A 27415-nucleotide genomic window follows, 5' to 3' on the forward strand; every position below is an offset into this window, starting at 1 on the left:
GGTTGTGCTTTAGTGCATGTTTCCTACTGACAAGGCCACTCTCCTCTGTAGTCACAACACACCATCCAAACTGGACAGTAACATCCAAGGGGTACATCCCTGCCACGTGCTCCTCAGACCCATCAAGTTTCTCCAGTTGTCCCAAGGGCATCCATGAGAGCGGAAGGGTCTGGTCCAAACACGTTGCGTTTGTTGCTCTGTGCCTGCAATCTCCTTCAGTCTGAAACAGTTCCTCAGACATGTCCTGGACAGTTTTGAAAATTGCTGGGCAGTTGTTTTGCAGAAAGCCCCTCAGTTGGGCTAGTGTGGTGTTTCCTCGGCAGGAGTCTCACGGAGGTGATGCCTCATTCTCCTCACCGCAGCCCATCAGGGCCTCACGTGCTGCAGGCTCTCCATTTGGCCCATTACTGACGATGCTTACTTTGGTCACTTCATTCAAGTGACATCTTTCCGGCTTCTCCACTGCGAGGTGACTCTTTCCTCTTTGTAATTAATAAGTATTTTGTGGGCAAGTAATCTGAGACGATGAAAACACTCCATTGCTCATCAGACTTCCAGTGTATTCGCTTATTTATTTATATCTGTGTATGCTCATGATTTCCTGTTTTGCTGTTACTGTCACTATTTTGATGTTCAAACTGTCCCTGATTTTGGCCCCAAGAAGCTCCTTCAAGCTGGCTCTGTGTCCTGGCACGTTCCCATCCTTCTTTAAACAATTCCTTGCTTTCTGGCAAAACAACTTGTTCTGGGCTCATTTTCTACTTTTCCTGCCCCAGCCATTTCTCCAAGGTGCTCTGGTTCCTTTTAGTGGAAAGCTGTATTTATTACAGAAGGTGGCACTTGGATGCCAGGAGTGCTCGAGGCTTTGGAGGCATTGCTGCTCCACCCAGACAGCTGGCAGACTGATGCGCACATTTCCATTGACATTTATAGATTCCTCTTTAGGTGTCGAAGTCCACAACTGCACACCGATAGCTCCAATTTTAATCCTACACCATAGGATTCATTCTAGTTTTCTCTCTGTATTTGTACCTCCCTTTTCTGACAATGAGAAACCTGGCTCCCATGGTCTTTAATAAATGTACTTATTCGATGGGATGCCCCTGTATGTAACCACTCTCTCACTTCTGCCACCACCCGCTCTCTCATGCGGACCACCTCTTCTCCTCGCTTGGACTCCAACACTCCATGTAGGACCTCTGCTCCCCTGGGGGTGCCCCCCTCCACCCTGCTGCGCCCTGACACCCCACACCACGCTGCTCCTCACGGGGACATTCTTTTCTCCCCGCTCCATCTCTGACACCACTCTGGGGCACCATAGCTGCCCCTCTCCCACCGTGGTCACCTCTGCTTCAGGACAGGATAGTTGAGAAACAGAAAGTGAAAAAAGGAGAGGACTCCCTTGTATTTCTAACCAAAGATACATCAAGTGCATAGAGACAGAACCACAAAAGAATCACAGCAAACATTCTAGACAATCGAGCAGTCAGCACCAGCTCACTCTGTAAGGAGACATCATTGTGTGACCATTCTGGAGTCACCCCGCTTGGGGTCAAATACTGGCACTGCCCCTTACAGCTGGGTAGCTTGGGTTCCCTTAACCTCACTGAGCCTCAGTTTCCTCAACTGTAAAATGGGGAAATGACAGCACTTCCCTCATATTGCTGGTGTGAGGCCTCCACGAGGCCAGGGAAAAGTATGACCCAGCGCCTGCCCAAGGTAACTGCTCAGCAGATGTGAGCTATGACAACTAGCGTGCATTTTTCAGAATCCTAGAAAATAATGACTCTGTTTTAGAAGGCGGGGCCAGGATGCTGGGTGGGTGTTCCCTGGGCAGCGAGCCTCTGTGGCTCCAAGGGCTTCCTCCTTTTGCAAGCGTTTTTTTTGGCACTCCCGCAGCCAACTCTGGGAGGGTTTCCTGGACAGAGGTCGTCGTGGCAGTTGCCTTAAGACGTGCAGCCCAGGCCACAGCCGCCAGTGCTCTCTGACCCAGGTCCACTGCAGGCGGCGGCAGCAGCAGCCCCAGCCGGTGCAGCAGCATGGAGCTTTGGGGGCCCTACTTGCTCCTCTGCCTCTTCTCCCTCCTGACCCAGGTCACTGCTGAGACACCTACCTCCAAGGTCAAGAAGGCTGCAAATGTTAAGAAAGGTAAGGAGGGGGGTGGGGCCCCTCGGGGGTGGGGCCCCTCCCCCCCTCCCCATCCTCCAGGGAGCTGGTCGCCCTCTCCTTTGCAGGTCCTCACTCTCCTTCCCCTCCTTCACTTTCCCTCTCCATGAGTCCAGGGAACTTCAGTGAAGTACCCCTTGGGACCTGGGAGAGTCCTCCAGCAGCAGGGGCAGTTGTCAAAACTGTAAGAGTCACTGGCTCTTAGAATCGGAAAGAAGCTTCCACATCACCTAAACTGACATCCACTCCCCCACCACCCCAATATTTTACAGAAATCAAACCTTTGGCTCAGAAGTCTGGACATGTCCGACTCTCATCAGGAATGTTGGCAGGCTTTCCCTTGTCATCTCCAAACCTCAGGTTTCTCAACTGTAAAATAGGGATTGTGGCATTTGCTCACAATGCTGGTTGTGGGGATTTAATGATAGAAAACATGTGAAGTGTCTGGAACATAAGATATACTTGATGCACGGTGGGGGCGGGGAAGGAACAAGTTAATTCTTAGTTCTATAGTGTATCACAGCCTCAAGGAAATAAAAATGTTCAAACCCAAACTAGGATAGTGGAGGCAGCTTTGCTCTCCCTCTGTTGCCTCTGGATTTGGGGTGTCCTTGGGTTGCCTTGGCCTCAGCAAGGCCTGCCCTTGGAGCCCTGCCTGCAGTGAGGTCACCGCGGGCTGTTTTGAGACAACATTAGTGAAATGCCATGGCAATGAACCGGGCTGTCACCCCCCACAGGGCTCCAAAGCGAGGAGAGAGAGTTCCAGGGGATGAGAGTGCTGATTAAGCAGAGAAACAGGTGGCTGGGGCCAAGAGCACAGAAAAGGCAAGGCAGAGGGGTATGGGCCACCCTCAGGCCCCTCTCTGAGCCTCTTCTGTAAATGGACAGCTGCCCACTGGTCACGGACGATGTACGTAAGGGCACATTAGGACCATGGAGACCCACAGGCCTGCAACACAGAATGGGCAGATCTGGGTGCTGATAGGAAATAATCCCCAAGGTTCAGTTCATAAAGTAAACAACAAAAAGTTCAATACTTTGAATGGATACTATGCTGACACTGGTTTTGAAAAAGGGACTTATATAAAAATATATATTTACTTGGATATGCATAGAATTTTCTGGAAGGATCCACAAGAGTTAGTAACAGTGATTACCTCTGGGAAGAAAAACTAGGGAGCTAAGGGCAGACCTGATTGGGAAGGAGACTTTGACGTTTTGAACTGTTTGGGTTTTTAAAAGTTATATGGCTATATTACCTTTTACAAAACGTTCATTAAAAAAAAGAAGACTCACAGCATGCATGGTGTGTCCACGAACGTTAGCTGAAATTGCCACCAAGGATGTTCTTTGTAAAGGATACACAGTTCCAAAGGCAAATAACAGAATTTTTGAATGTGGAAAATAGTTGCTAATTTCTCAAGTTTACCAAAGATTTAGTATGTATTTATTTAATCATGTAAATCATGTATTTGATCATATGGACAAGAAGGTCAAACCAGACAATGCCCTGGTCCTCTGCAGCTGTCACACTTGAACCCTAGCTCCATGTGGTCCCCATGGAGGTGGCCCATGGAGGTCCAGGACTCTGGAGGCCCGCAGAACAGCTGACAGAGCAAGAGTGGAGTGTCCTGTCCAGCCCTGCCTCTTGCTGAAACCCACTGCAGCTTGGTTTTTCTTCCTTCGACCTGCTGCCCACCTACACCACACATGCTTACAGAGCTCTTTCTCCAGGTCGGGGCCAGTATACGTGCTGAACACTCTAGCAGACAATCAGCATCCCTGCTCTTAAGATGTGAACCAATTTGAGAACCACAGTGGTTCTCCCTCAGGAATCATCAGCATCATCTGGGAAATACATTAAAATCCAGGCACCTGGGACCCACCCCCAGAAATGCTGGATCAGGGGCCTGGAATGGGCCCCAGCATCTGCCTTTCCCACCAGTCTCCAGTGATTCCTGGGAGCAGCCAGGACTGGGAATCAAAGGAACAACCTAGTCATAGGGGCCAGTGCACAAAAGTGGGGGAGGGTGTCCGGAGGTGGGACAGTCGTGCCCAAGGAGACCCCTCAGTGCCCGCTGAGTGGTGGAGAACAAGCTGGCAGGAGGGACGAGGGGAGGAAAGGACAGCATGTGCTATGCCCCCACGCTGGCCCCCAGGGTGGGATGAGAAGGGGGAGAGCCCAGGCTGCTTCTGGGAGCTCATCTGCCCCTGGTGTGGGGTGTGGCCTGAGCCAGCTGTATGGGGGTCAGCCAGACGTGAGACAGGGAGGGCTTGGGCGGCTGGAGCTCCAGGGGCCATGTGGCCACACCTGGCAGAGGAGCTCAGGTGGGGAGGATGGCCTCACAGGGGGTCACAGCCTCTTAGAACAGGGACCTGGGGACCTGAGGGCATCCATTTCAATAACATGCATCAGGAATCTGAGGCTCAGAGAGAGGGGCAGCACAAGGGCTCCGACTCCTAGCCCAGAGCTGTAGAAACACCCAACTCCCACGCCTTCCTCAGTGGAGTTCTGTTAGCACCTTGCTCCTTGGCCAGTCCCTGGAGGGCCCCTCATACACCCGGGCACCTTGGTGCAAATCACAAAAGGCTCCCCCCTCTGAGCTGACAAATTATAGAAGAGCATGCCTTTCTCTGGTGTGGTCAAACAGCACAGCCAGGGCAAGGCTTAGGGGCTGGACATGGGCCCCCACCTGTCCCCTCAGCTGAGTGCCCTTGTGCAGTACCCAACTTTCACAACTTTACATGGTGCCCTGTGCTGGTGCATCACGGGACTGAGTACAGAGCTGCTGTGAACCACTGAGGCAGAGGCCCACTGAGGCACACATAACCCAGTCAGGCTAGTTTGCCAGCCCCAAACATTCCCTTTTTTGCCTTGCTCATCTGGGTGTTAATTTCCTCATATTTGGTAAGTTACATCATGAATTTCTATATATGCCAGTATGTTTCTTGTTCACGTTTCCTGCGATTCCCCTGCAAAGGAATCTGGGGTGGACAAAGGTCTGACTTCACCCCTCATACCGTGGACTTTATGCAGGCACAGCCAAATGGACCATGGAAGCGCTTCCTCACCCTCTACCCAAGCTGAGCTCAGCCTTTCCTGAAGCTCCTGGGATTTCAGAAAGACTGGGGTCCACCCACTTAGCTCTCAACTTACACACACAGAGAAAGACATTTCACATCTGCCTCTCATGCATAACTGGCTCCGAACGGGCCTTTGTGCTCAGGAACGCTCACATTAGGAACCTGCTGCCATCACGGACGTGGGGAGAACAAGCTTGGAGCCGTGCAGACTCGGGTTCGGGCTGCTGGCTCTGCCAGTTCAGGCGAGTTGCTTCAGTCTGGCCTCAGTTTCCCGTCTGTGAATTGGTGGTGGTATAGAAGAGACACGTTACCCACGTCACAGGGCTGACGATGAGCCCAGCACTGGTCACACGCTTTATTTCTCTTAGTCTTTACTCTTCTTCAGAGTCCTTGGAGGTGGGGCTGTTATCATCCCATTTTACAGATGAGGACAGTGGATTCAGGGAGGCTGTGGAACTTGCCCAGGTCACCCACATGCATGCAACCTCAGAGCCTGTACACACGTTCACCTGTGCTGCTGCACACAGCCCCAGGCCGAGCGCCTGCCCTGCTGGTCTGTGTCTTGTTCCTCCAGCCTGGGGAAGTGAATCTGGGAGGTCTCAAGGGCCTCTGGTCCTGCTTCCTGTGCTCTGTTCTCCTCTAGAGCTGGGAGGGTGGTTTGGTGTCACCGAAGGAGCTGTCTGCACCCTCCACCCCGCTCCTGCCAATCCCAACCCCATCTGATCCCAGCAGCTCTCCTAAACAATGCAGTACAGGTCTCACTTTAGCAAGAGCAAGTGAAGGATGGTCTCCCGGCAGAAGGAAAATCACGAGCGATCACTTAGACTACCACCGGCAGGGACAGGGAGAGAGAGAGTATGCCAAGACATCAAGGTCGAGGGGAGTCGTTTCCCTCGTCCCCTTGTGGCTGACAGTGGTCCACCCCTCCCAGTCCCTGCCCTGCCCCAACCCCTACTGCCTTTCTCATGTGTTTGTGATTGTCCCCACTTCCTTCTGACTTCATCTTAGATGCCGTGAGCCCGAAGATGCTTGAGGAGCTCAAGACCCAGCTGGACAGCCTGGCCCAGGAGGTGGCCCTGCTGAAAGAGCAGCAGGCCCTGCAGACGGGTGAGTGCACGTGGCGGCCTCTCCAGGCAGGGGTACATCAGACAGAGGGGCTCAGGCCAGCAGCCAGCAACCCACCTGTAGCCTCGAGCCAGCACCAGGGCCCTGGCTGGCCCCTGTAGTCCAGGGCACTGGATTCAAGGAGTCCCCTCCTCAGCCTGCTTATCTCAGGAAGATCCCCTGACGTGTGGAAGCAGCAATGTCCCAAAAGGACAACAAGCTCTCCCACAAGAATCCATTACCGCCCACTGGAAGTGCGAGCCCTGCAGCGCTCATGGAGCAGAGGCAACCCTAATGAACCCCAGGAGACCCTCCGCTCAGCCAGCCCCCACAGCCCTACAGGGCGTGAGCCTCATTCCCTGTGTCCGCAGCTTTGCTGAGGCTGCCACTCTTAATCATCATTATGCTGAGGCAGGATTTATCACCCCTATTTTAAAGAGGGGAACTGAGGCATAGAGAGGTTCTGGTTTTGCCACACCCACCTGGCTAGTTAGTGCAGTTTAGGATGGGAATGGAAGCAGCCTGCCTGGTGCGTGCTGGGTGTGAGGAAAGGTGGGCTTTGGTCTTCCTGGCCCTGCACGAACCAGCTAAGCCAGGATGGACAAAATACATGGCTGCAGAGCCTGGGGACACAGCTCGTAGCCACCTGCCCTAGCACTGCCTGGCCAGCCTGCCTGGGCAACCTGTTCTCTTTCTCTCCACCAAGTTCCTTTCATATTGTCTCTATTTTCCACACATCTCAAAACTCACCTACTTCTTCGTGACCTTGCCCTGGAGAACACAGAATACAGACTAACAATAATACTTAACACATGGGGGAATGTTTAAAATGAGCACAGTGTTGTTCAGGGCCTCAGTTTCCTCATCTGTAAAGTCGAAGGGCTGGGGGTGGACTTGCAGGGCAAGCTCTAAGGTCTCATGTCTAAGCTTTACGCTTGTGCCAAGACCATGCAACCCAGATGCCACTTGCCTCCTGAGGTGGGTGATGTGGTGGGGACCTCCCCGTGCAAAGTCCATGGCATATGGAGAACTAAACACCCCCTCCATGTCTGCTGATTCCCAGGAGGTTCACGGGCTCCTGGCCTCCTTGGGGACCTTCTCCCTCTCATCACCCTCTCCTTTACTACCACTACCTGCAAATCACCTTGTCAATAACCCCACACAAAGCACTCCTGAGTTCTCCTGACCTAACTGAAGACTTGAGAGAATCAGGGGTTAGGGGAGCAACCCTCCGCTCCTGCCATCTACCCCTTCCCTCCCCCAATCAGCAAACACACGAGGTCCTCCCCCAGCGAGCCTCTGCCAGGCACAAGGAGGCAGAGGTGACCCAGCCGGGGTCCTGCTCTGGGAGCCTCAATATATTCATGAAATCAATGTATTCACTGGAACCCGCATGTGTAGGAAGATAAAGAAGGATTCCAAGCAGAGGGCATGGTAGGAGCAAAGCTATGGAAGGCCAGCAAGAATCAACGGGATCATGAATAGGCCAGAGTGACAAAATGTCAGTAACGATGGCAAGGCACTGAGAACTGATACTTACTGAGGACTAACTATGTTGGAGGGAGTGTTGCAGGTGGGGTTCCCAAGAAGCGGCCCCGAGGTGGAGTTTAGCCTGCAGGAGGTTTATTAGGGAGCACACCCAGGATCAGCACCCGGGGAAGGGAAGAGACAGAAGGACGCAGGAGTGGGAAGAGTGCCCTGCGCGTCTCAACCAAAGCCTCAGCCAACTGCAGAGGGAGCCCTGACGACGGGAGGGCCCTTCAGAGCTGTCCTGAGGTGGGGCAAGAGGGCTCATGGGCCAGTCACGGGGTGCAGGCTGCTCTGGGAAGGGGGCACACCATGGGGGAGGGGGCTGTCTTCCGCTGATGCAATCCCCAAAGGGGCTGAGAGTTAAGAGTTGTCTCCCAGCAGCGCTCCCAGCAGCTGGGGTAGTCAATCCTTCACCCCAAGGGGGTCTTGGTGGCGTGTCAGTGTCCCCAGCAGGAAGGAAAGGCAGTGTGGCGCCAGGCTGGGAAGGGCAATGAAACCCGGCTAGGATGAGCTGCAGGATAGCACGCGGTAGGGCTGGCTGCCTTGGGACGGCATCTGTGAGTAAAGACACCTCTGTGATGCTGCAGGCCCGGAGTTCAGAATTCCAGGAGTGCCAGGTGCTCACAGGGACATGGAGATGTGTGTTAAGTGAAAGCAACTGAGTGAGAGGGTGAGTGAGTGAGGGGATGGGGGTGGGGTGGAGTGCAGACCCGCCCCTAACACTTTTGGGGTCAGGAGCAAGAGGACAAATGGAGGCATGTACCCCAACTGCCTAAACATTTAAGTTACAAACCCAGCTGAAGAACAAACTGCTGGGACTTCCCTGGTGGTCCAGTGGTTAAGACTCCATGCTTCCAATGCAGGGGGCCTGGGTTCGATCCCTGGTCAGGGAACTAGATCCCGCATGCCGCAATGAAGATCCCGTGTGCTGCAACTAAGACCCGGCGCAGCCAAATAAATAAATAAATATTAAAAACAAAAAAAAAACCCCAAACTGCTAAGTAAAAACATTCTATGCTCCTAAGCTGACCAAATATATACCTTCATCACAACCTTTGAGACCAGATTCAAATTTAGAATCTTGGACTCGAGTTCCATGCCTGAGAGAGCTAGCCCCTGGCCCACCGCCTGAGCCATCTCTTCTGTCCCGGGGGCTTGCCCGTCTCAGCTCCATCCTCCCAGTCGCCGCCCCAGAAGAGGCCCCTGGCAGACTCTGTGAGCTTGCTTGGGCCCCTGGGGCAGGGCTTTGGGGTCCTGGGTACCTGGAGTGTGGTCTAGGCTCTGGGTAGGGATGTCCCCTGGCCCTGCAGCTTCTTGATCTTAGGGAGGGTGGGGCTGGAGGAAGATCAGAGCAGGTGGCTCCGCCTGGGCTACCCGGGAAGCCCACTCTGAGATGGAGTTTATTTATTAGGGAGAGCCCGGGGTCCCAACTGTGAAGGGAAGGAGGGGTTGGAAGCAGATTGGTCAGAGGGGGAGCTGAGTAGCAACACAGGCCCAAGGCCAGCCTCTGCCACCCTGTGGAGCCTCCAAGCTAAAAGGCCCCTTCAGACTTATCCTGCTTGGGGGAGAGATGACCCTACCTCTTCCCCTGGGCACTGGATGGGGCACCCAGGAGAGGGGTGTGACCTTGAGGGAGGGGCCGTGTGCAGCTGAGGGGGCTGACCTCACTCCCAGCAGCAGGGGCTCCACCACCTCTTGAATGGGGATCTGAGATGTGCATCAGTGCCCACCACAGCACGGCCCTCTGGCCTGGGTCTGAAGCCTGTCCATGGAGGACAGGATGTACGGGGATGGGATGGAGGATGGTGGGACTGCCCCTGGCGGTTGGCTCTTGGCTCCGGAACCGGAGACTTTGGGTGACGTCCATTTCCCCCCCTCCCCCCCAGTCTGCCTGAAGGGTACCAAGGTGCACATGAAGTGCTTTCTGGCCTTCGTCCAGGCGAAGACCTTCCACGAGGCGAGCGAGGACTGCATCTCGCGAGGGGGCACCCTGGGCACCCCGCATACGGGCTCCGAGAACGACGCCCTGTACGAGTACCTGAGCCAGAGTGTGGGCAGCGAGGCCGAGGTCTGGCTGGGCTTCAACGACATGGCGGACGAAGGCGCCTGGGTGGACATGACTGGCGGCCATATCACCTACAAGAACTGGGAGACAGAGATCACCGCACAGCCTGACGGCGGCAAGGTCGAGAACTGCGCTGCCCTGTCCGGTGCGGCCAACGGCAAGTGGTTCGACAAGCGCTGCCGGGACAACTTGCCCTACGTCTGCCAGTTCGCCATCGTCTAGCGGGCCGAGAGGGGCGGGGGAGGGGGCAGAGTCCGGGGGCGGGGCCAGGGGAGGGTGGGATCTTGAGCCCCGGAAGAGGGGCCGTGGGACCTTCCCGCCCCGCATCCCCGCCCCCGCGCGCTGGGGGCCTCCTCTTGCAAATAAAGTGGATGCAGCTTGGCGGAGAGTGGCTGCGGTCTGTGCCAGGTCCGAGGGGTGGGGAGTCCAGGAGTCCGGCCGGAGCCCAGGGAGAGGTCGCTTAGAAGGAGGCGAGTAGGGAGGTGGTGAAGGATGGCGAGCTGGGCGCAGAGGAGGGGGAGGAGGAAAAGAAGACGGGGGACGAAGGAACCCCTGACTGCTGCTGCCTTTTTAAAATTAAATAACTTTATATTTCATTGGATTTCCCACTTACAGAAAAGTTGCAAGAATTCCTGTATACCCTTCATCCAGATTCCACAAATATTAATGTTTTCCCATATTTGCTTATCCTTCTATTTTTTTCCTGAACCGTTTGACAGTGAAATGCAGATGTGATGCCCCTTTACCCCTAAATATTTCAGTGTGTTTCCTGAAAGCAAGGACATTTTCTCACGGAAGCAGAGCACTATTATCAAGGTCGGGAAATGAACACTGATACAATATTGTTATCTAAGTTACAGCCCTTATTCAGATTTCCAGGCTTCTTACTGCAGACTCCACTTCCTCGTGTTGGAATCCAGCATCCCCTCCACAACTCCAGAGGAGGAGGGACACCCCCACCTGACATCCTCCTGTTGGGGATTCATTTCTGGGGTGCACTGACATGCTGAGTCCTGTCGGGGTGAGAGCACAGGCTGCCCACGGGGGATATTTGCATCCGCCTTCTTGCCCAACAAGGGGGCTGGTTCAGGAGCCAAATATGCAGTGGCCAACATTGCCTGACTGGTGTGTCCCCCTCCTTCCCGCTCCTCACAGAAAGTTCCACCCTAGCAATACCAGCTACTACTTATTGAGCCCACAGACTCGCAGGCACTCTAAGTATGTCATCTTACTTAATCTTATCCACCAGGACAGGCGTGTTATTATCCCAGTTTTGTAGAAAAGGAAGTTGAGGCTCAGGGAAGTTAAGTGACTTCCGTTGGTCACACAGCTAGTAAGGAGCAGAGCCAGGATTACAAGGGCCTTGGCCTTTCCACCACCATGATACTTGTCTCATGTTACTGGAACTTCCCTGAGATAAAACATCAGAGAAGTGGCCCAGTGACCCCCAGGGGCTACTGGCCAGCTCCTGGTGTGACCTGGCCCATCCAACCATGTAGGCCCAGCTCTAGTGACACCCTTAGGGGAGGTCTTCCCTATCACATCAGCCATGGCATCATCCACTGTGTGGACTGTGCCACATCTTTTCTCCCTGGTTGTCTTCTAGTGTGTCTTGCCTTCAGTAATAAATTGATGATAGTTTGATTTGATCAAGGGGAGTGGGCTGGGCTGGGGTAGGTAGCTTTCAATGAACTGTGTGCGTACTTTGTGCCAGACAGCCTGCTTGGCATTGTCACAGAAAGCATCTCGTGTAATTCCACAGTTATAGGAAGAGGTAATGATGGATGAGATCCATTATAGGTGCAGAAACTGAGGCTCAGAACAGTAATGTGATTTTTTTCAAGACGGCCTAGTAAGTGAGAAGCAAAAATGCGATGCAAATCTCGGTCTGGCAACTCTGAATCTTGGGCTCTTTTTACCCCACTCAGCTATCTAGCAGGATGTAGGTGGCCACGGATTTTGTGAAGTTCCCTGCATTGAGTGGATGCCCGCAAGAGGGCACCAGGCCTCTGCATGTGAGCATGGGTCCCGATGGAGAGGTGCCACCGTGGCATTGCCTGCTTCCAGCAGCAGGTGGAAGTATGAGCAAGAGAATCGTTACCCATCTTTAATCAGCCGGGAATGGTCTTACACTTGAGACACTGAGACTTGTGGACTTCAAGCTGGGGTACACCTGTCCTGGGATCCTGTCTTTAAGCTTTGATGTGTTTTTTTATTACAGATTTTTTGCATTAATTTTTATTTTTTAAAACATCGTGTTCAAATATTTTTTATCATAATTACTGAGCTTTTAGGTACTTCCTTAAATTTTGTACCCCAGGGAGTGTCTCACTCACCTCACTATTCCTGGCCCTGGCTACAAAATTTGAATTTTCCAAGGCGTATATAAACAATGACAAGGTACTGGTTTCTAGATCTTCAAGGGAACTGGTTTCTAGATCTTCAGCTTCTCCATTACTCTTTACTAGAGCTGATGGTAGAGACCTCTTTCATAATCATCCATTTCCCTCTTTACCGTGTGTTGCCCTGGTGTGTAAAAAACTCTGAGGATGCACAACAAAGGGATAATTTGAAATACTGCTGTAAGGAGGCAAAAGACTGGGTAAAAACTGCTTTTGCAAGTTCAGTTGTTTCCAGTTCTTTGCCTTCAACAGCCTTGGAGAAGAGCCTAATGCTCACAGACCATGCAAAATAGATTCTGACGACAGAGCGCTTTTGACCTGTACCTTAGGAGAAGTTCAAGTATTAAGTGACATCACTCTTTTCAGTGACACCAGCCTACTTATCTGAACAAGACTGGAGTAATATTGACGCTGAGCCCTGCTTCACTCTAGGATACATGAACCAATGAAAGAAAAATCCATCCATCTGATTAAGAGATTCCTATTTAATCATGTGAGAGGGCGGTTTCTGGAAGGGTCTTTCTCTGTCTGCTTGTTGGCCCTTAACCAGTGTGCTGGAGCCATGTGCTCAGGCTCCAACTGAGCCTTGCTCTCTCCTCCCTGTCCCACCACCGCTGCCACTCCTATTCCTAATCCTTTTGCATTTGGCTGTTCCTACCACCTTCCTCAGCCTAGCTCATCCCAGCCAAGGGAAGGGAGAGTCAAGGGGAGAAAGTACAGATGGAGACCCCCGGTGTGGAGAAGGGGGTGCCCTGAGAGACCTGGGGCTGGTAATGGTGGCCCTTGCTGTGGGATCCTGGAGAAGGCCTGTGGGGCATGTTGGCCCCCAATTTCTTCACCTGCAAAATGAGGTTTAGCTTAGATGACCTCTTAAGACTCTTGAGTCCAGGATTCTGCCCAACTATCCTCGGGAATGTCTTTTGTAGAATTCTCTCCAGAAAAGAAAGCTGTTGGGTGGTTGTTTCCTCTGCCCAAACGAGCCCCCGCCCCCCTGACACTTTACTTTCTGCAGCGATCGTCGGCCCTGCTCTCTCTCTCTTAAATCCCAAACAGGTACAAATTCAGATGCCTGGTGGACACCGCCACCTAGGAGTCCTTAGGCACCTAAGTTAACATGTTTCAAAAGAGAACTTGGCATCTCCCACTCAAGTCTGCTTCTCTTCCTGAGATCACCATCTCCATGGGAGGTCCCCACCTTACCAGTCACTCAAGCCCCAGACCTGTGAGGCATCACAGGCGCCTCAGTGTCTGTCACGCTTGAGATCCAAGTCATCAGGACTCCCGGTGATTTTACTTGCTGAGGAAGTCTCAGATCACCTCTCCTGTTCTGCTGCTACTAGGCCCAAGGCTCCTGCTTGACCCTTAAAAATAATATCCTTCCTGGCTCCCATTTCCCGCCACATCTCTCCCAGCCTCCCTAAACCATAGCCTTTCCTGCGTAACCACTAGCTAGCTATACAGCAGAGAAGGCTGGTTCAAACTTTGGTTAGAGTCGGCCCCTGGAATGCGAACTTCCCTCCCACACACGTACACATATTTGCTTCAACTGAAAGCATTAATGTGTCCTGGATGCCTTAAACCTCTAGGCACATTCTTCTTTTGATTTTGGCTTTGCTGACAGTGGAGATATTAATAAAAACAAAGAAAATGAGCAATGTGTGCATTCCTGATGTGTGCTGGGCTCTGACCCGCAAGCCCCTATGTCTTGACAACAACCCAGGAATTACCTCATTTAATATTCATAATAACCTAGGAGAGAGGTATTATTAAGCCTATTTTACAGTTGAGGAAAATGCAGTACAGAGAGGATAATTTTTCTAAGAACATCCATGGATGGGGCTGGATTTCCAGCACAGGTCTGTTGAGTTCCAAGGCCCATGTGCCATCTACTATATACATTCAGTTCTTCCTGAATCTTGAAGAAAGTTTTCAGATAATTCATGATGTGACTGTGAAAGTTTTGTGAAAAGGAGTTGATGGTGATGTGCATTGGTGGGTATTTGAGATTGCTGGTAGGGACTCCTGTAAAAACACATTTTCCAACCAGATTTTCCAGGGCTGTTTCTGAAGCTTAACGTTAGATTCTACTTTACCTGCTTTCATGGGTGACTCATGAAAAGCATGGTTTATGAGTGTCTCTTTCAGGCTAAAAATCATGACACAATCTACGAAGAAACTAACCATCTTCTCCACTAGAATGTACTGCTGTTTCATACAGTGTGAGAACACAGCCAGGGGAGAAACATCTCAGAGATCAATGCAATCTTCAGATGAAAAGACCGAGGCCCAGGGAGGTTAAGTGACCAGCCAAGGTCAAGCAGCTTGCAAGAGAATGAGCCCAAGAGTCTGACTTTGTTAGTAGAAAGAGCTTTGTGCAAACCATTTCTCCCAACAGCCAACTAGTAAGTACTGAGTGCCTTCCATGTGCCAAGCACTCTGCCAGGAGCTGGGCCATGAGACCTGGATCCTGTTCTTGAGGTGTTCACCTTGCTTGCTGAGGGACTTGGCATTTTAAGGAGCTCAGAAACAGAGGGATGGGGCTGGGTTTTCCCCCTAAGAGTAGCTCTCCTGTTTCGCATTGTTGGGAAAACAACTGTGCAGTAGTCGTAGGAAAATGTCTTTCAGAATAGGACATACAAGCCAAATAGCTAGGTCAGAAACAAATTGGAAAACTAGTGTTTCCTCCAGTTCATCATCAAGTTTCATCAGGAAAACCTTACACCAGGTTGAAGTTACTCATTGGTAGTGAAATAGGGTCAGGAAGAAACCCTGGATTTGGATTCCAGCTCTGCCACTTTCTAGTTCTGGGACCGTTGGGAGAGTCACCATCTCTGAGCTGTGGTTTCTTCGATTGCATGGCTTGAAATGGGAGAACACAGCATCAGAGCCAAGCTCATAGACATGGATGGAGACAAACTTCTTAGCCTCTCATGTTCACCAACCATGGCTGCCTTAACTGTGGTTACTGCAGTCTCTTCCAATCCCCTCTGAATTATTCTCTCCGAGGCCATGGGAGAAGGCATCAGAGAAGGGCCTGGAATCCATATCTGTTAAGCTGTCACCCACTCTGCTTCCACAAACCAATTCAACTTTCTGGGGTGATGAGAGGATGTGCCCTCGGAGGTGAGAGCAGAAAACCATCCCTTGGGGACCGTGGTGACCCAGCTTAGGATGAATCTCTGGGGCTGTTTCCCCATCTGTAGAGAGGGCATAATGCCTCTCTCACACCACTGTTGTGAAGACTAAATATACATAAAGCCTCTTGCCCACTGCTTGGCACACAATTTTGAAGACCATGAGAAAGCAGTACTGTATGAAAAAAAGCTTTGGAAATAAGACTGCCGTATATAAAAGATAATAAAAAGCCATGACTTTTACCTGGGTAGGAAAAGCCACAATGAGCTCAACTGTGACCTAATATCATACTGAAAAGACAATTCTCTTGGAAAGATAGTCTGGCAATGTAGTTGGAGCTGAACTAATATGGACCTGGTCAAATTGAAGGTTAGGTCAGTGGTTCTTAACCCCAGCCAGACATTAGAATCACCTAAGGTACTTAAAGGAAAAACCAAACCCAACAGCCAGGCTTCACTGTAGACTGATTAAATCAATCAGAATCTGTGGGGAGTGGGACTAGGCACTGGGAGTAGTTAAAGCTTTCCAGGTGATTCCAAGCTACAGTGATTGAGAACTACTGACTTAGGTGAAGCTACCTAATCTTAGGTTAAGATTTTGAAAGAAATCCATCAGCTCCAGAATATCTCCCCCCATGGTCTGCCTCAGTCTGAATTTCCTACCATTCTAAGCACTGAACAGTGGTACCCTGCACAGTAACCAGGATTGGCTACAATCAGTTTGGTTACTGTTCTATATTGATTTTGACAGGAAGTAGAGGTTCATCTTGAAGGACTTGGTATAGTAAGTTAATTTCAGTACGAATGTTTATCAGTTAGGATTAGATTTTGTTGCATATAATGAAAATCCAAAGTAAAAGAGCCTTAAACAAGACAGAAGTCTAGAGGCAGGTAGTCTAACGCTGGTATGGCATCTCTATGGTCATAGGGGACACAACGTTCCTTTTATTTTCCCACCCTACTGTTCTAGTGGGGGCTTTCCATCTTTGAGGTCACTTCATGGTCCATGATGGCTGCTGGTGCTCCAACCATTATTATCCACATTATATCCACATCAAGTAAAAGCAAAAGGAGAATGGACAAAAAAGGTCCAGTCAGCTTCTTTAAAGAGCCTTTTCTTTTTCTTTTATCTCATAGTCCAGAACTTTGTCAAATGTCTATCGGCAAGGAAGGCTGAGAAGTAAAACCCTTTAGGTAGGTTCCTCTATACCCCAAATAAAATTAAACTTTATTAAGGAAGAAGGGGCAAGTGGTAGGTGACCAGCAGTTTGTGCCATAGAGCCATTGCAGATCCAAAGCCTGAACATGGGAGGGAACTAGAGGCTAGGAGGCAGGAGAATTAAGAGGTCTTGAAGGAGGAATGGTGATTCATTCATGTGGTTCCCAAAAACTTGCTGCCGTGGGTCTTTCAGTAAGAGAAGCTTACTTTCAATTGCGTAGCTGGGTCAAGCCTTCATTCCTTTCAACAAGTTCCTAGTTTCTAGGCATGGCCATCTCAGCCTTAGTTTTGGATCAGTCGTCTCATAGGCCAGCCCTTTTCTTGAGAAGCCTGGACCTAGAAGGCTATTATACCCCAGGTGCCTTCCTGCCTGCCTACAACTGGATGGTAGAATCATTATTGCTGGTCCTGAGTCAAAAGCCACAGGGCAGGGCTTCCCTGGTGGCGCAGTGGTTGAGAATCTGCCTGCCAATGCAGGGGACACGGGTTCGAGCCCTGGTCTGCGAAGATCCCACATGCCGCGGAGCAACTAGGCCTGTGAGCCACAATTACTGAGCCTGCGCATCTGGAGCCTGTGCTCCGCAACAAGAGAGGCCGTGATAGTGACAGGCCCGCGCACAGTGATGAAGAGTGGCCCCCACTTGCCGCAACAAGAGAAAGCCCTCGCACAGAAACGAAGACCCAACACAGCCATAGATAAATAAAAAAAAAAAAAAAAAAAAAAAAGCCACAGGGCATATCTTGACAGACCTTGGCTGAATTCTGTGAAGCTTTTTCTTTTCTGCTCCTCTGAGGAGTTAGATGCACCCTGTGTCAGTTAAGGTACCAGCAGGAAGCAGAATCCAACTCAGGTAGTTCAAAGGACTATAACGAAAGGGGTGCAGGCAGTCGTCGTTTTGCACAGCTCTGATATGCATGAATTTCAATGATCAGTAATTTCAATTATTTTAGTTAAGTAACACCAGTCCCCCAACAAGATGGTTAAAATTTCAGTTACATTTGTATATGAACTGTGAACAATTGTATAAAGCTGCAGTTGCTAAAGTATAATTGGACGGCTAGCTCATCAGTCCACAAATCACTATGTAAACAACAAATGCACAGCATGATCATGACCAATCATGTCACCTCTTTCAAAGCCTGTTGGTGACTGGTCACTGGACATCTGTTACTCAATTCATGCACAGACAGCAAAGTGTGTGGTTGTGTTGCTTGCTTGTTTCCCAGTGATAAATCCATATGACTTTTTACAAAATGGTTAACTGAAAGAGGGAACTGGCTAATAAAGATGAAAATGCAGGAAGGAAATGAAAAGTGATAATACTGGAAGTAAAATTTGAATAGCATATTGACGGAGTTACAGAAGAAAGAGCTGACTGTGGGAGTTGACACTGCTGCCATTGGAGACTCTGGATATGCAGCCGGAGGAACTTAGGGAAGGTGAACTTAATACATAAATGAATAAGTGAAGAAAATGACGGAAGTGATGAAGATGTCCCAGAGGAAGTGATGCCAGCAAAAACCTGCTGGTTTTAAAGGAACTCTCAAAGGTATTCTGTGACACTGAAAGTAAAAAGGATAAAATAGTGGCAGCTGATCCAGACTTAGAGTATGTCAATTTGCCAAGGCAGAGGAAAGATGTTCACTCTCTATCAAGATATACAACAAGGAGAAGCAGGCAAACACTGTTCAAAGCGTTCTTGGTAAGATTTTTACGAAGAAATACTTTTTATCCTCAATGTTTCTAATGCTTCAAATTAGTTTATTTAATACTAATTTTTACTACTTTTTCTCTTACCAATAGTAAGAGGGCTTTAGTGTTTTGACAAACGTTTTGAAAGGTCACAGAATAATCATATTTTTTTCCCACAGATTATTAAGGTTGTTTTGCACAGTCATTTTTACAGTCCCAAAACTACTGTGCAAAGTGAGGACTCCTGTATTCACAGAGATGGGGCGCTATCAGCAAACGAGCAAGGGATGGCAGGGCATTCTAAGGCTAGACACGACACAAGGCACACGGCAGAAGGGCCAGGGGAGCAAATAGTGCATCTGGAGCCATGAAGCAGGTACACACGGGAAGAGATCTCTGTGTGGAGGGACACAGCCACAGACAGAAAATGCAAGCACAGAGGGGACTGGGAGAAACATCCCACCCTCCTGACTTTGCAGGTGCTTTTCACTGGGTGAATCCAGCTGAAAGGCAGCTTGCAGTAGGACCAGGCAATGCAGTCAGGTCAGACTAGGGCATACAAGAGGGTGGTGGAGGTGGGTGGAGCTTGGAAGGGGGGCATAAGTACACCTAACACTGTGCTGTCATTTTTATGTCCATGCCCTACAGTTGAGGACAGAGTTACCTGCCTCTCTGATGCTCAGTAAAAACTAAGTGAACACAGATGGGAATCTAGGTTTTCATTCTCTCAATATAAAGTCCCTTCTAACATCCACTGTGCTCCAGAATTCCCTTAGTGATGCTTGTCATATTGGCTGGGACACAAAACACAGAGAGTTAGATGACAGTTGGGAGGAGAAAAAGCAAATTCAATGTTTAAAAGAAAAATTTCTATTGACGGCCCCCCAAACTCAGTAGATTTTAAGCAAGATGGGCTAGGAAAGTGTCAAGTTACATTCTAAATACCACTGACAGAATGTCAGGGCAGGCGTGGGTACATCTCTCTCAGATGTGACTGAATATAAAGCATGTTGCTTGGGATCAAGTTTTAAAGCATCTTACTAACATGAGAGTTTCTACAACTTATATAAGAGAGTTTGTGTGTTTTAGTTATGTCTTTGGAAAGCTACTGGAGGTCTGGGGCATTCATTAATCAAAAACTTGCTATTTAAACAGGAAAGAGGCTCTGGTTGCTCTTCTTCAGAATGCTTGATTGCTACGAATGGTCAACTGTTAGGAGATGGCTGTACATATTGCTATTGCCCTGGGGCTAGTCCATCCAGGAGGTTCCAGTCCCTGGGGTCTACCCACTAAGCCCATTTAAGTTACTCATGCTGCCAGCTTCCTTGCAAAAGGATGGAGAGGATCAACAGGGCAGAGTTTCTCACCCTTGGCACTACTGACATTTTGGGCCATATAATTCTTTGTCATGGGGGCTGTCCAGTGCATTGTAAATATTTAGCAATATACCTGACCTCTACCCACTAGGTGCCAGCAGTACCAGTGTTGGAGCAGGCAGATAGCTAGATAGGAACAGAGAAAGGGGGACATGGGCCAAATGGCAGGGAACCAAACATCTTGTAGTCAACAGGGGTCCTTGGGCAAAGAAAAGCAGGAACCTCCAGACTGACGGGGAACCATACATTTTGGGGTGATAAGTGTCCTGGAGGCAGGCAAGGAAAGGTGGGAAAAGGCGGGAATCTCTGCTGTCTGAAGGTAACCTTTTGCTCATTATGCTCTCATTACAATAAAATTAGCCTTGCAGATAAGTTTCCATAATGCACCGAGGCCATGACACTTCCGATCAAGACTAAATAAGGACAAAATTCCCTCGTCCTCTCCACAAGGTGGAGCTGGGATGAATAACAGGGGCTACAACCCCAGACCCCTCACTCCCCAGTGAATATTCTGCCCCTTCATTTCTACACCCCCATATAACCTGCTTGCCAAAGAAACTCAGCACAGCTACTCACCTGAGACTGCCCACCCTCCCTTTGAGAATGTGCTATCAATTAAATAAATCCTCACTTTGCTTTCTTGACCTCCCTGTCTGTCTCTTTTTTTTTTTTTTTTTTTATTTTTGGCTGTGTTGGGTCTTCATTTCTGTGCAAGAGCTTTCTCTAGTTGCGGCAAGTGGGGGCCACTCTTCATCGTGGTGCGCGGGCCTCTCACTATCGCGGCCTCTCTTGTTGCGGAGCACAGGCTCCAGACGCGCAGGCTCAGCAATTGTGGCTCACGGGCCTAGTTGCTCCGCGGCATGTGGGATCTTCCCAGACCAGGGCTCAAACCCGTGTTCCCTGCATTGGCAGGCAGATTCTCAACCACTGCGCCACCAGGGATGCCCATGTCTCTGAATTCTTTCTGCCATAAGACAAGAACCTACTCCCCGATCTTTGGCGAGCAACAGCCAGGAGACTTGCCTCAGCCTCTCGCCTCTCTTGAGCTTGAGAGGCGCTGCCTTACTTCCTGCCATTACTCTCTCTCTCTTAACTCTCTCTCCCTCACTCTCTCTCTCTCTTCTGCTTTCTTATTGTCTGTCGCATTTTCAGACCTACTGCCACAATGATGGGGTCAAGCCGTAAAAGCCACTAAGATGCTCACCACGAGAAATCTCCCTTCAGATGATGAGTGGTCGTGCAATGGACTACAGAGACGGTAGGTCTGTCCGCCCACCTCAAGACAATTTCCACGCAACGTTTTAGGCACACAGTTAAAAGCATAACCCTGGGACTTCCCTGGTGGTCCAGTGGGTAAGACCCCAAGCTCCCAGGGCAGGGGGCTCAGGTTCGATCCCTGGTCAGGGAACTAGATCCTGCATGCATGCTGCAACTAAGAAGTCCGCATGCCACAGCTAAAGAGCCTGCATGCCACAACTAAGACCTGGCGCAGCCTAAATAAATCAATATTTTAAAAGAATAAGAATAAAAATAAAAATAAAAGCATAACCCTGCCCCCTCCTCGCAGTTACCCTTATAGGCTTATTATTGGTCCACCTGTGCCTCATTATCCTTGTCTCGTCTCTGTGTCCCTATCTCACTCTTACTTTTGCAGCTTACTCTGCTGGAAATGGGGGAAAAGAAATCTGTCAGGCATTTTCCAACCTTGTCACTAGGTCCTGCACTTCTCATTGTGCAAGGCGTGTCAGGAAAACTTTCCGGCCCTTCTCACAGGCAGCTAGGGACCCCAACCATAGGACCCCCCCAACCTTTGCGTCCTTTGGATTTGCCTTATCCACCATTTAATTAACCATCATCAGGTTCAATTGTGTGGAAATATAAAATACAGCCTTACTTAGAGTTTGCACCCTGGCCATGGCAGCTGAGTTCCTTCAGGAGCTCCCTCACTCTGTGGGTGGTCTGTGGGTGTACCCAGCGGTGTTGGGAAGGGGGACCCATGGTGGTAGGAGGATGCCTCAGGCCGCCATTCTTCTCCACCCAGCATTCTGCAGGCCCCCTCCACGGTCCCTCCCGTCCCCACTCCTGCCTTGTCCTGTAGGGGCGGGTCTGCTGCGCTTGCCTCCCCAGGCTTGAGGGATCCTTAATGGCCAGTGCCTGTTTTTGGAAACTTACCACCCTTTTAGAGAAAAGATGCTTCCCTGACTAAATGGGTCCTAGAACCATGAGGATGTCCATTCCAGGGGGACATACCCTGGAACACAGGGATTAATACTGCCACAGAGTCTATAGAGAAGCCTTCAGGAAGGTCGCTCCTCCCGGGTTCCACGGACGCCAGGATAGGACACAGGCCCCAGGACGCTGTGGCCAGCAGGACTGCCTTATGGGGGAGTAGCTAACCCCCATTTTGGCTAGAGCTGACAGGACTAGGTGGAAGGGGACACCTGGAACCCCTCCTGCCTTGGGGAGTCGCTACAGGCCCTCCTAACCCTAGTGCTCCTCTCTGTTACAGGAGCACCCTCTACCTGAAGGAACGATGGGAAACACCTCCTCCATCTCCAAGGACTCACCCCTCCAGTGCATTCTGAGTCACTGGAATAAGTTTTCTCTAGATCCTTTAAAATGCAAAAAGCTTGTTTTCTTTTGTGAAACAGCCTGGCCCCAATATAAACTTGAGCACGATGAGGCCTGGTCTGAGAATAGAAGCCTCAACTGTAATACCATCCTACAGTTTGACATTTCTGCAAAAGGCAGGGAAAATGGACAGAAGTTCCTTATGTTCAGGCTTTTATGGCCCTAAGAGAGAACCCGGAGCTATGCAAGTCCTATGTTAGGGAACCTTGCCAGCTGGGACCCATTCAGGCTACAAAAGCCCTCTCTAGTGGCATCCCTGGAGGAACAGGTGCCCCAGACAGAAAACCCAAGCCCCAATGCTCTTTAACCACCTTCAGCCCCTCTCCTGTCCTATAAGTCTCTTTATCCTTCTGTACCAGAAGTGCAGCTGGAGCTTCTTTGCCCCCTTCAAGAAGTAGTACACCCCTTTTCCTTTGTCTGACCTCAACCAGTGCTGTACTCGTTCGGGCAGATTCTGGGAGGACCCTAGCCAGTTCACCAAAGAATTCCAGGGACTGACTCTCTCCTTTGACTTTACCTGGAAGGACCTAAATATTGTCCTTTCCCACTGCTGCACCACTGAGGAAAAGACCCGTATTTGGGCACAGGCTGAAACATATGTTGATGGATTACATGTTGTCCAACCACAACAATACCCTGTGGGCATGATGGCAGTGCCTCTAATGGATCCCAATTGGGACTATAAACCAGGCCAGGCTGGTATCACTAGAAGGGACCACATGACCCTTTCCCTCATTGAAGGGATGAAGCGATGAATAATTAAACCTGTTAACTATGATAAGGCTAAAGAGATCACCCAAGGCCAAGATGAAAATCCAGCCTTATTTCAGGCCCGATTAGTAGATGCCCCTAGAAAGTATACGAATGTGGACCCATACACATTTGAGGAACACATTGTATTTGCAACCCACTTCATTAGCCAATCAGCCCCTGAAATCCACTGGAAGCTTCAAAAGCTTGCCATGGGGCCCCAAACCCCACTCAACCTTCTAACTGACACAGCCTTTAGTGTCTTTAACAATAGACACCAGGCTGAGCAAGAAAGGAAGGAACAGCGTGACTTAAGAAAGGAACAACGGCAAGCCAGGCTTTTGGCAGCTGTCATGACAAGACCTCCCGGTCACCCCAAAAGTACTCCCAGAAGACCCCCTCCGCCAGGAAAGGGAGCCTGTTTTAGCTGTGGGAGCCCCGAACACTAGAGCAAGGCATGCCCTGGAAACACGTCCCAGCCTCCACCCAAGACGCCATGCCCACTCTGTAAGAAGATGTACCAGTGGAGGAGGGAACTGCCCCCAGCTCTGAAGGGAGCGAGGAAATTCCCCCATGCCAGTCATGGCAGTGGTTGATTGCCGGGACCTGGGACCTCTCAAGGCTCCCAAGAAGACAGTCATCATCACACGGGAGGAACAGTCATCAGTGGGTGACCACTAACGTGGCACGTAAGCTTGTCCAGTTTCTAGTGGACACAAGGGCTACTTACTCTGTCCTGACTTCTCATGCTGGGCCCCTTGACCCTGAAACCTGCTCTATTGTTGGGGTAGAAGGAAGATCAAATCTAGAACATTTCACCACCCCTCTCACTTGCACCTGGGGAAAGACCCTTGTCACACAAGTTTCTTGTCATGCCTAAATGCCCCAGCCCATTTATTGGGAAGGGATTTTCTCTCAGCCTTGGGAGCAACTCTTACTCTCCCTGAAAACCAAAACCAAGGCCTATTTTTGGCTGGGTTATGCATTATGGACAGCGCAAAATATTCCCCCCAAATTAAAAAAACAAAAAACAAAAAACCTTACAGATCCACAGGTCTGGGATCAGGGAACCCCAGGGAAAACAAAGTTTGTCACTCCTGTAAAAATCACCTTAAAGGAGGCTAATAACTTCCCTTCCAGGCATCAATACCCTCCCTTTCCAGTAAACTCTCCGTTTCTCAGCTCTTTTGCTTCTCATGAAATCATGTCCCCTTTAACCACACCCATCCTAATGGTCTTCCTTGTTATTCACACTGGCACAGCTCCACCTTACAAACATCCACTCTCAGACACCATAAATGCCATTGCTAAAGTTACTAACTCATCTGACTGTTGGATCTGCCCCCACAGCTGTACCTCCCCAAAGGACCTACGTCTTTTAGGACTCCCTGCCTCCTTGAAGGACATGGTGGCGCTAACAGCAAAATATTCTGGGTTCTCATCTACCACCCAGTGAGGTAAGGAAGGACTGGGGCAGGAACCAACTGGAGGCCAAACTCTCTGGAACAGACACCCTCCTCCAAATCAGAGGGAAGGGTATTTCATCTTTTAGGTAAAGCTAGCGTCTGCTACTTACTGCTATTAGCAACCAGGGACAAGAATTAGGATGGCTTAATGAAAACACAGTACAATCACACTCTACTTTTTAGTAATCACAGTTGGGTGGCAGACACCAACCAGACTGCCAATCTCCAACATGTGGGGAACATCATTACCTGGTGGAAGAAACTAGTGACTGGAATAAATAAAACTAAAACTCACAATAAAAGCATAATATTCAATAATAGTTAACAATACACAAGAGAAGACCAGCACAGGGATTGGACAATATTCCAGACTAATGTTTAATATAACTAATAACTGTATTCAGATATACTCCAACTTCTCCCTGTTACAGCTGCTGTATCGAAACCTGAGGTGTTGAGAGAAAAAAACTCATGGTTTCAGGAAACTCCAACTTCAAAAGACGATGTGGCAGGGATTTCAGCCCATCTCACCTGAAGATGAGGACTACCACCAGCCACTGGATCTACTCCCCACTCTCCATCTCCGCCACTGTAAACAACCCCGAGATCCCTATCTCTGACAGATAGCAAGGAGACCTGGACCCACAGGTAGGGACAATACCCGTGCTCACTCGAAGCAGTTACAGAAGATGGACCATCGACCCTTTGCCCCTTAAAAGATTTTAAGGGTGCAGACTCCTTGAAGTGGGAATGTTAGAGCAGGCAGATAGCTAGATGGGAACAGAGAAACGGGGACATGGACCAAATGGCAGGAAACCATACATCGTGTAAACAACGGTGGGGGGCAGGGGGGCTCCTCCGGCAGACAAAGAAAAGCAGGAACCTCTGGACTGACAGGAAACCACACATTTTGGTGTGATAAGTGTCCTGGAGGCAAAGAAAGGTGTGGAAAGGCGGGAATCTCTGGCGTCCGAACGTAACCTTTTGCTCATTATGCTCTCATTACAATAAAACTTTACAGATAAGAAGTTCCCATCAAGCACCGAGGCCATGACACTTCCTATCAAGACTAAATAAGGACAACGGGGGGGGGGGGGGGGGTGGTGGTGGTGGTGGTGGTGGGATGAACTGGGAGATTGGGATTGACGTATATACACTAATACGTATAAAATAGATAACTAATAAGAACCTGCTGTACAAAAAAATAAATAAAATAAAATTCAAAAAAAAAAAAAGACTAAATAAGGACAAAAATTCCTCCTCCCCTCAGCAAGGTGGAGCTAGGATGAAAATCAGGGAATATGACCCCAAGCCCCTCCCTCCCTCTCCTCCCTTCCCCTCCCCCCCTCCCCAATGAATATCCCGCCCCTTCATTTCTACACCCCACATAACCGGCTTGCCAAGAAAACAGCCCAGCTACTCAGCTCTGAGAGCCTACCATCCCTTAAATAAATCCTCGCTTTGCTTTCTTGACCTGTCTCCTCTCTGAATTCTTTCCGCAATGAGAGGAGAGCCTACTCTCCGGTAACACGGGCTCCAGCTGTAACAGCCCAAAATACTTGCAGGCATCGCCAAATGTCCCCCGCGGGGCAAAACCACCCCCTGTTGAAAAGCTGAGAAACAGTAAGGGAGAGGGTACCTGGGAAGCCCTCACAGAAAGAAGCCGTGCAAATATAATAGCAGTTGAGGCAGACCTTGTTTGTTTGATGCTTTAAATTCCAATGTCTTCCTTTCTTTTCTGTAGAGAGAAGTCTGTGCCTTTACTGGCCAGCCCGCTACTTGAGGGCAACGAAGCGGGAGGAGTGCGTGGCCCCCATGCCCGGCCGGCAGTGCTTCACAGGCTTATAGGTGATGAGAACTCGCCTAGGTAGTGGCCAGTCATCTCAGGGTTGGTTTTCACCTGGCTGAAGGTCTTGCCGTTGTAAACACCCTCCAAGCTGCCCACCATCTTGGGCAGGATGATCACGCCGTGCTCCACCACCTCAGGCTCCTCCGTGGGAGGCACCGCCCTCTCGGCCTCGCGCAGGCGCTTCAGCAGCCACTCGACGGCTGCTTCCTCCGCAGGCCGTAGTGCAGCCGCCGCCGCTGCCTCGGGCTGTACGGCTGCACCAGCTGCTCGCAGGCCGTGTCCAGTAGCTGGTCGAGGTCCACGCGGCCGTAGGTGAACTTGCGGAAGGTCCACTTCTGCTGTTCCTCCGTCACCTTGTTGGCACTTCCTAAATTCCAGTATCATCACTTAACGCGACTTATAAGGAAACCGTATTTCCCAAGCCAAAATTCAGGACATATGACTTAACAGAGGCTTAAAACAAAACAAAACAAAACACGTCTATGAACGTATTTATTCGCCAGCACTCTACAGTTTAAATCACACTTGTATAGGTTTTTTTCCCTCCTCTCTTACCCCTTTTATCCTTTACAGGCATTTCCCTTAACAAATCTCTTGCATGTCTAATCCTGTCTTGGCTCCTGCTTCTAGGAGGACTTGACCCGGTTCAATGACTCAAAAAAAAAAAAGGTACTGGTGAAGGAAGAAACCTATGGCCATCGAGGGTGCCGCTCAGATGGCTCTAACATAACCTGCCGCCAAGAGCTGGAGCTGACTGACAACCTTGGCTGCCACCCGGGGTTACAGGGGCCAGTCTTTCCCTGGCTGCCTCTGGGCAGTGACTGAGATCGGCAGGGGCACCAGCATGGAACCTTTCCCACCAGAGAGGTGACCCCTCTAAGGGGAAAGTTTAGCCTGGGGACGCCCCAGAGGCCTGGCCACGATTTTCTCAGAACTGTGCTGTGGT

At 50.1% G+C, this 27415-nt stretch overlaps 2 protein-coding genes, 1 non-coding gene and 1 pseudogene across 3 annotated transcripts in view; 3 read left to right on the plus strand and 1 right to left on the minus strand.

The window, feature by feature from the left end:
* EXOSC7 (exosome component 7) overlaps positions 1-17155 on the plus strand; it is a 54543-nt gene extending 37388 nt beyond the window's left edge. The window contains exon 9 of the transcript XR_005021856.1: positions 17131-17155. The gene's annotated coding sequence lies outside the window, so the exon portion shown is untranslated. The remainder of the gene's footprint in view (positions 1-17130) is intronic.
* CLEC3B (C-type lectin domain family 3 member B) lies at positions 1886-10330 on the plus strand. The gene is made up of 3 exons (XM_036869100.1): positions 1886-2148; positions 6259-6357; positions 9771-10330. The coding sequence occupies exons 1-3, from the start codon at positions 2040-2042 to the stop codon at positions 10169-10171; spliced, it is 609 nt and encodes a 202-aa protein (XP_036724995.1). The 5' UTR covers positions 1886-2039; the 3' UTR covers positions 10172-10330.
* On the minus strand, positions 2243-27046 carry LOC118904270 (annotated as a pseudogene).
* Positions 8705-8777, plus strand: TRNAW-CCA. Its single transcript has one exon. It is a non-coding gene; the product is annotated as a tRNA-Trp (tRNA).
* Positions 27047-27415: the final 369 nt, after the last annotated feature.

Source organism: Balaenoptera musculus, chromosome 11 (genome assembly GCF_009873245.2).
Source record: "Balaenoptera musculus isolate JJ_BM4_2016_0621 chromosome 11, mBalMus1.pri.v3, whole genome shotgun sequence".
NCBI classification, from domain to species: Eukaryota; Metazoa; Chordata; class Mammalia; order Artiodactyla; family Balaenopteridae; genus Balaenoptera; species Balaenoptera musculus.

Bases quoted from the DNA above. Each gene is read 5' to 3' on its own strand.
- CLEC3B (XM_036869100.1), top strand. From the start codon at position 2,040: ATGGAGCTTTGGGGGCCCTACTTGCTCCTCTGCCTCTTCTCCCTCCTG. The intron at 2,149-6,258 runs GTAAGGAGGGGG...ACTTCATCTTAG, and splicing joins GGCTGCAAATGTTAAGAAAG to ATGCCGTGAGCCCGAAGATG. The intron at 6,358-9,770 runs GTGAGTGCACGT...CCTCCCCCCCAG, and splicing joins GCAGCAGGCCCTGCAGACGG to TCTGCCTGAAGGGTACCAAG.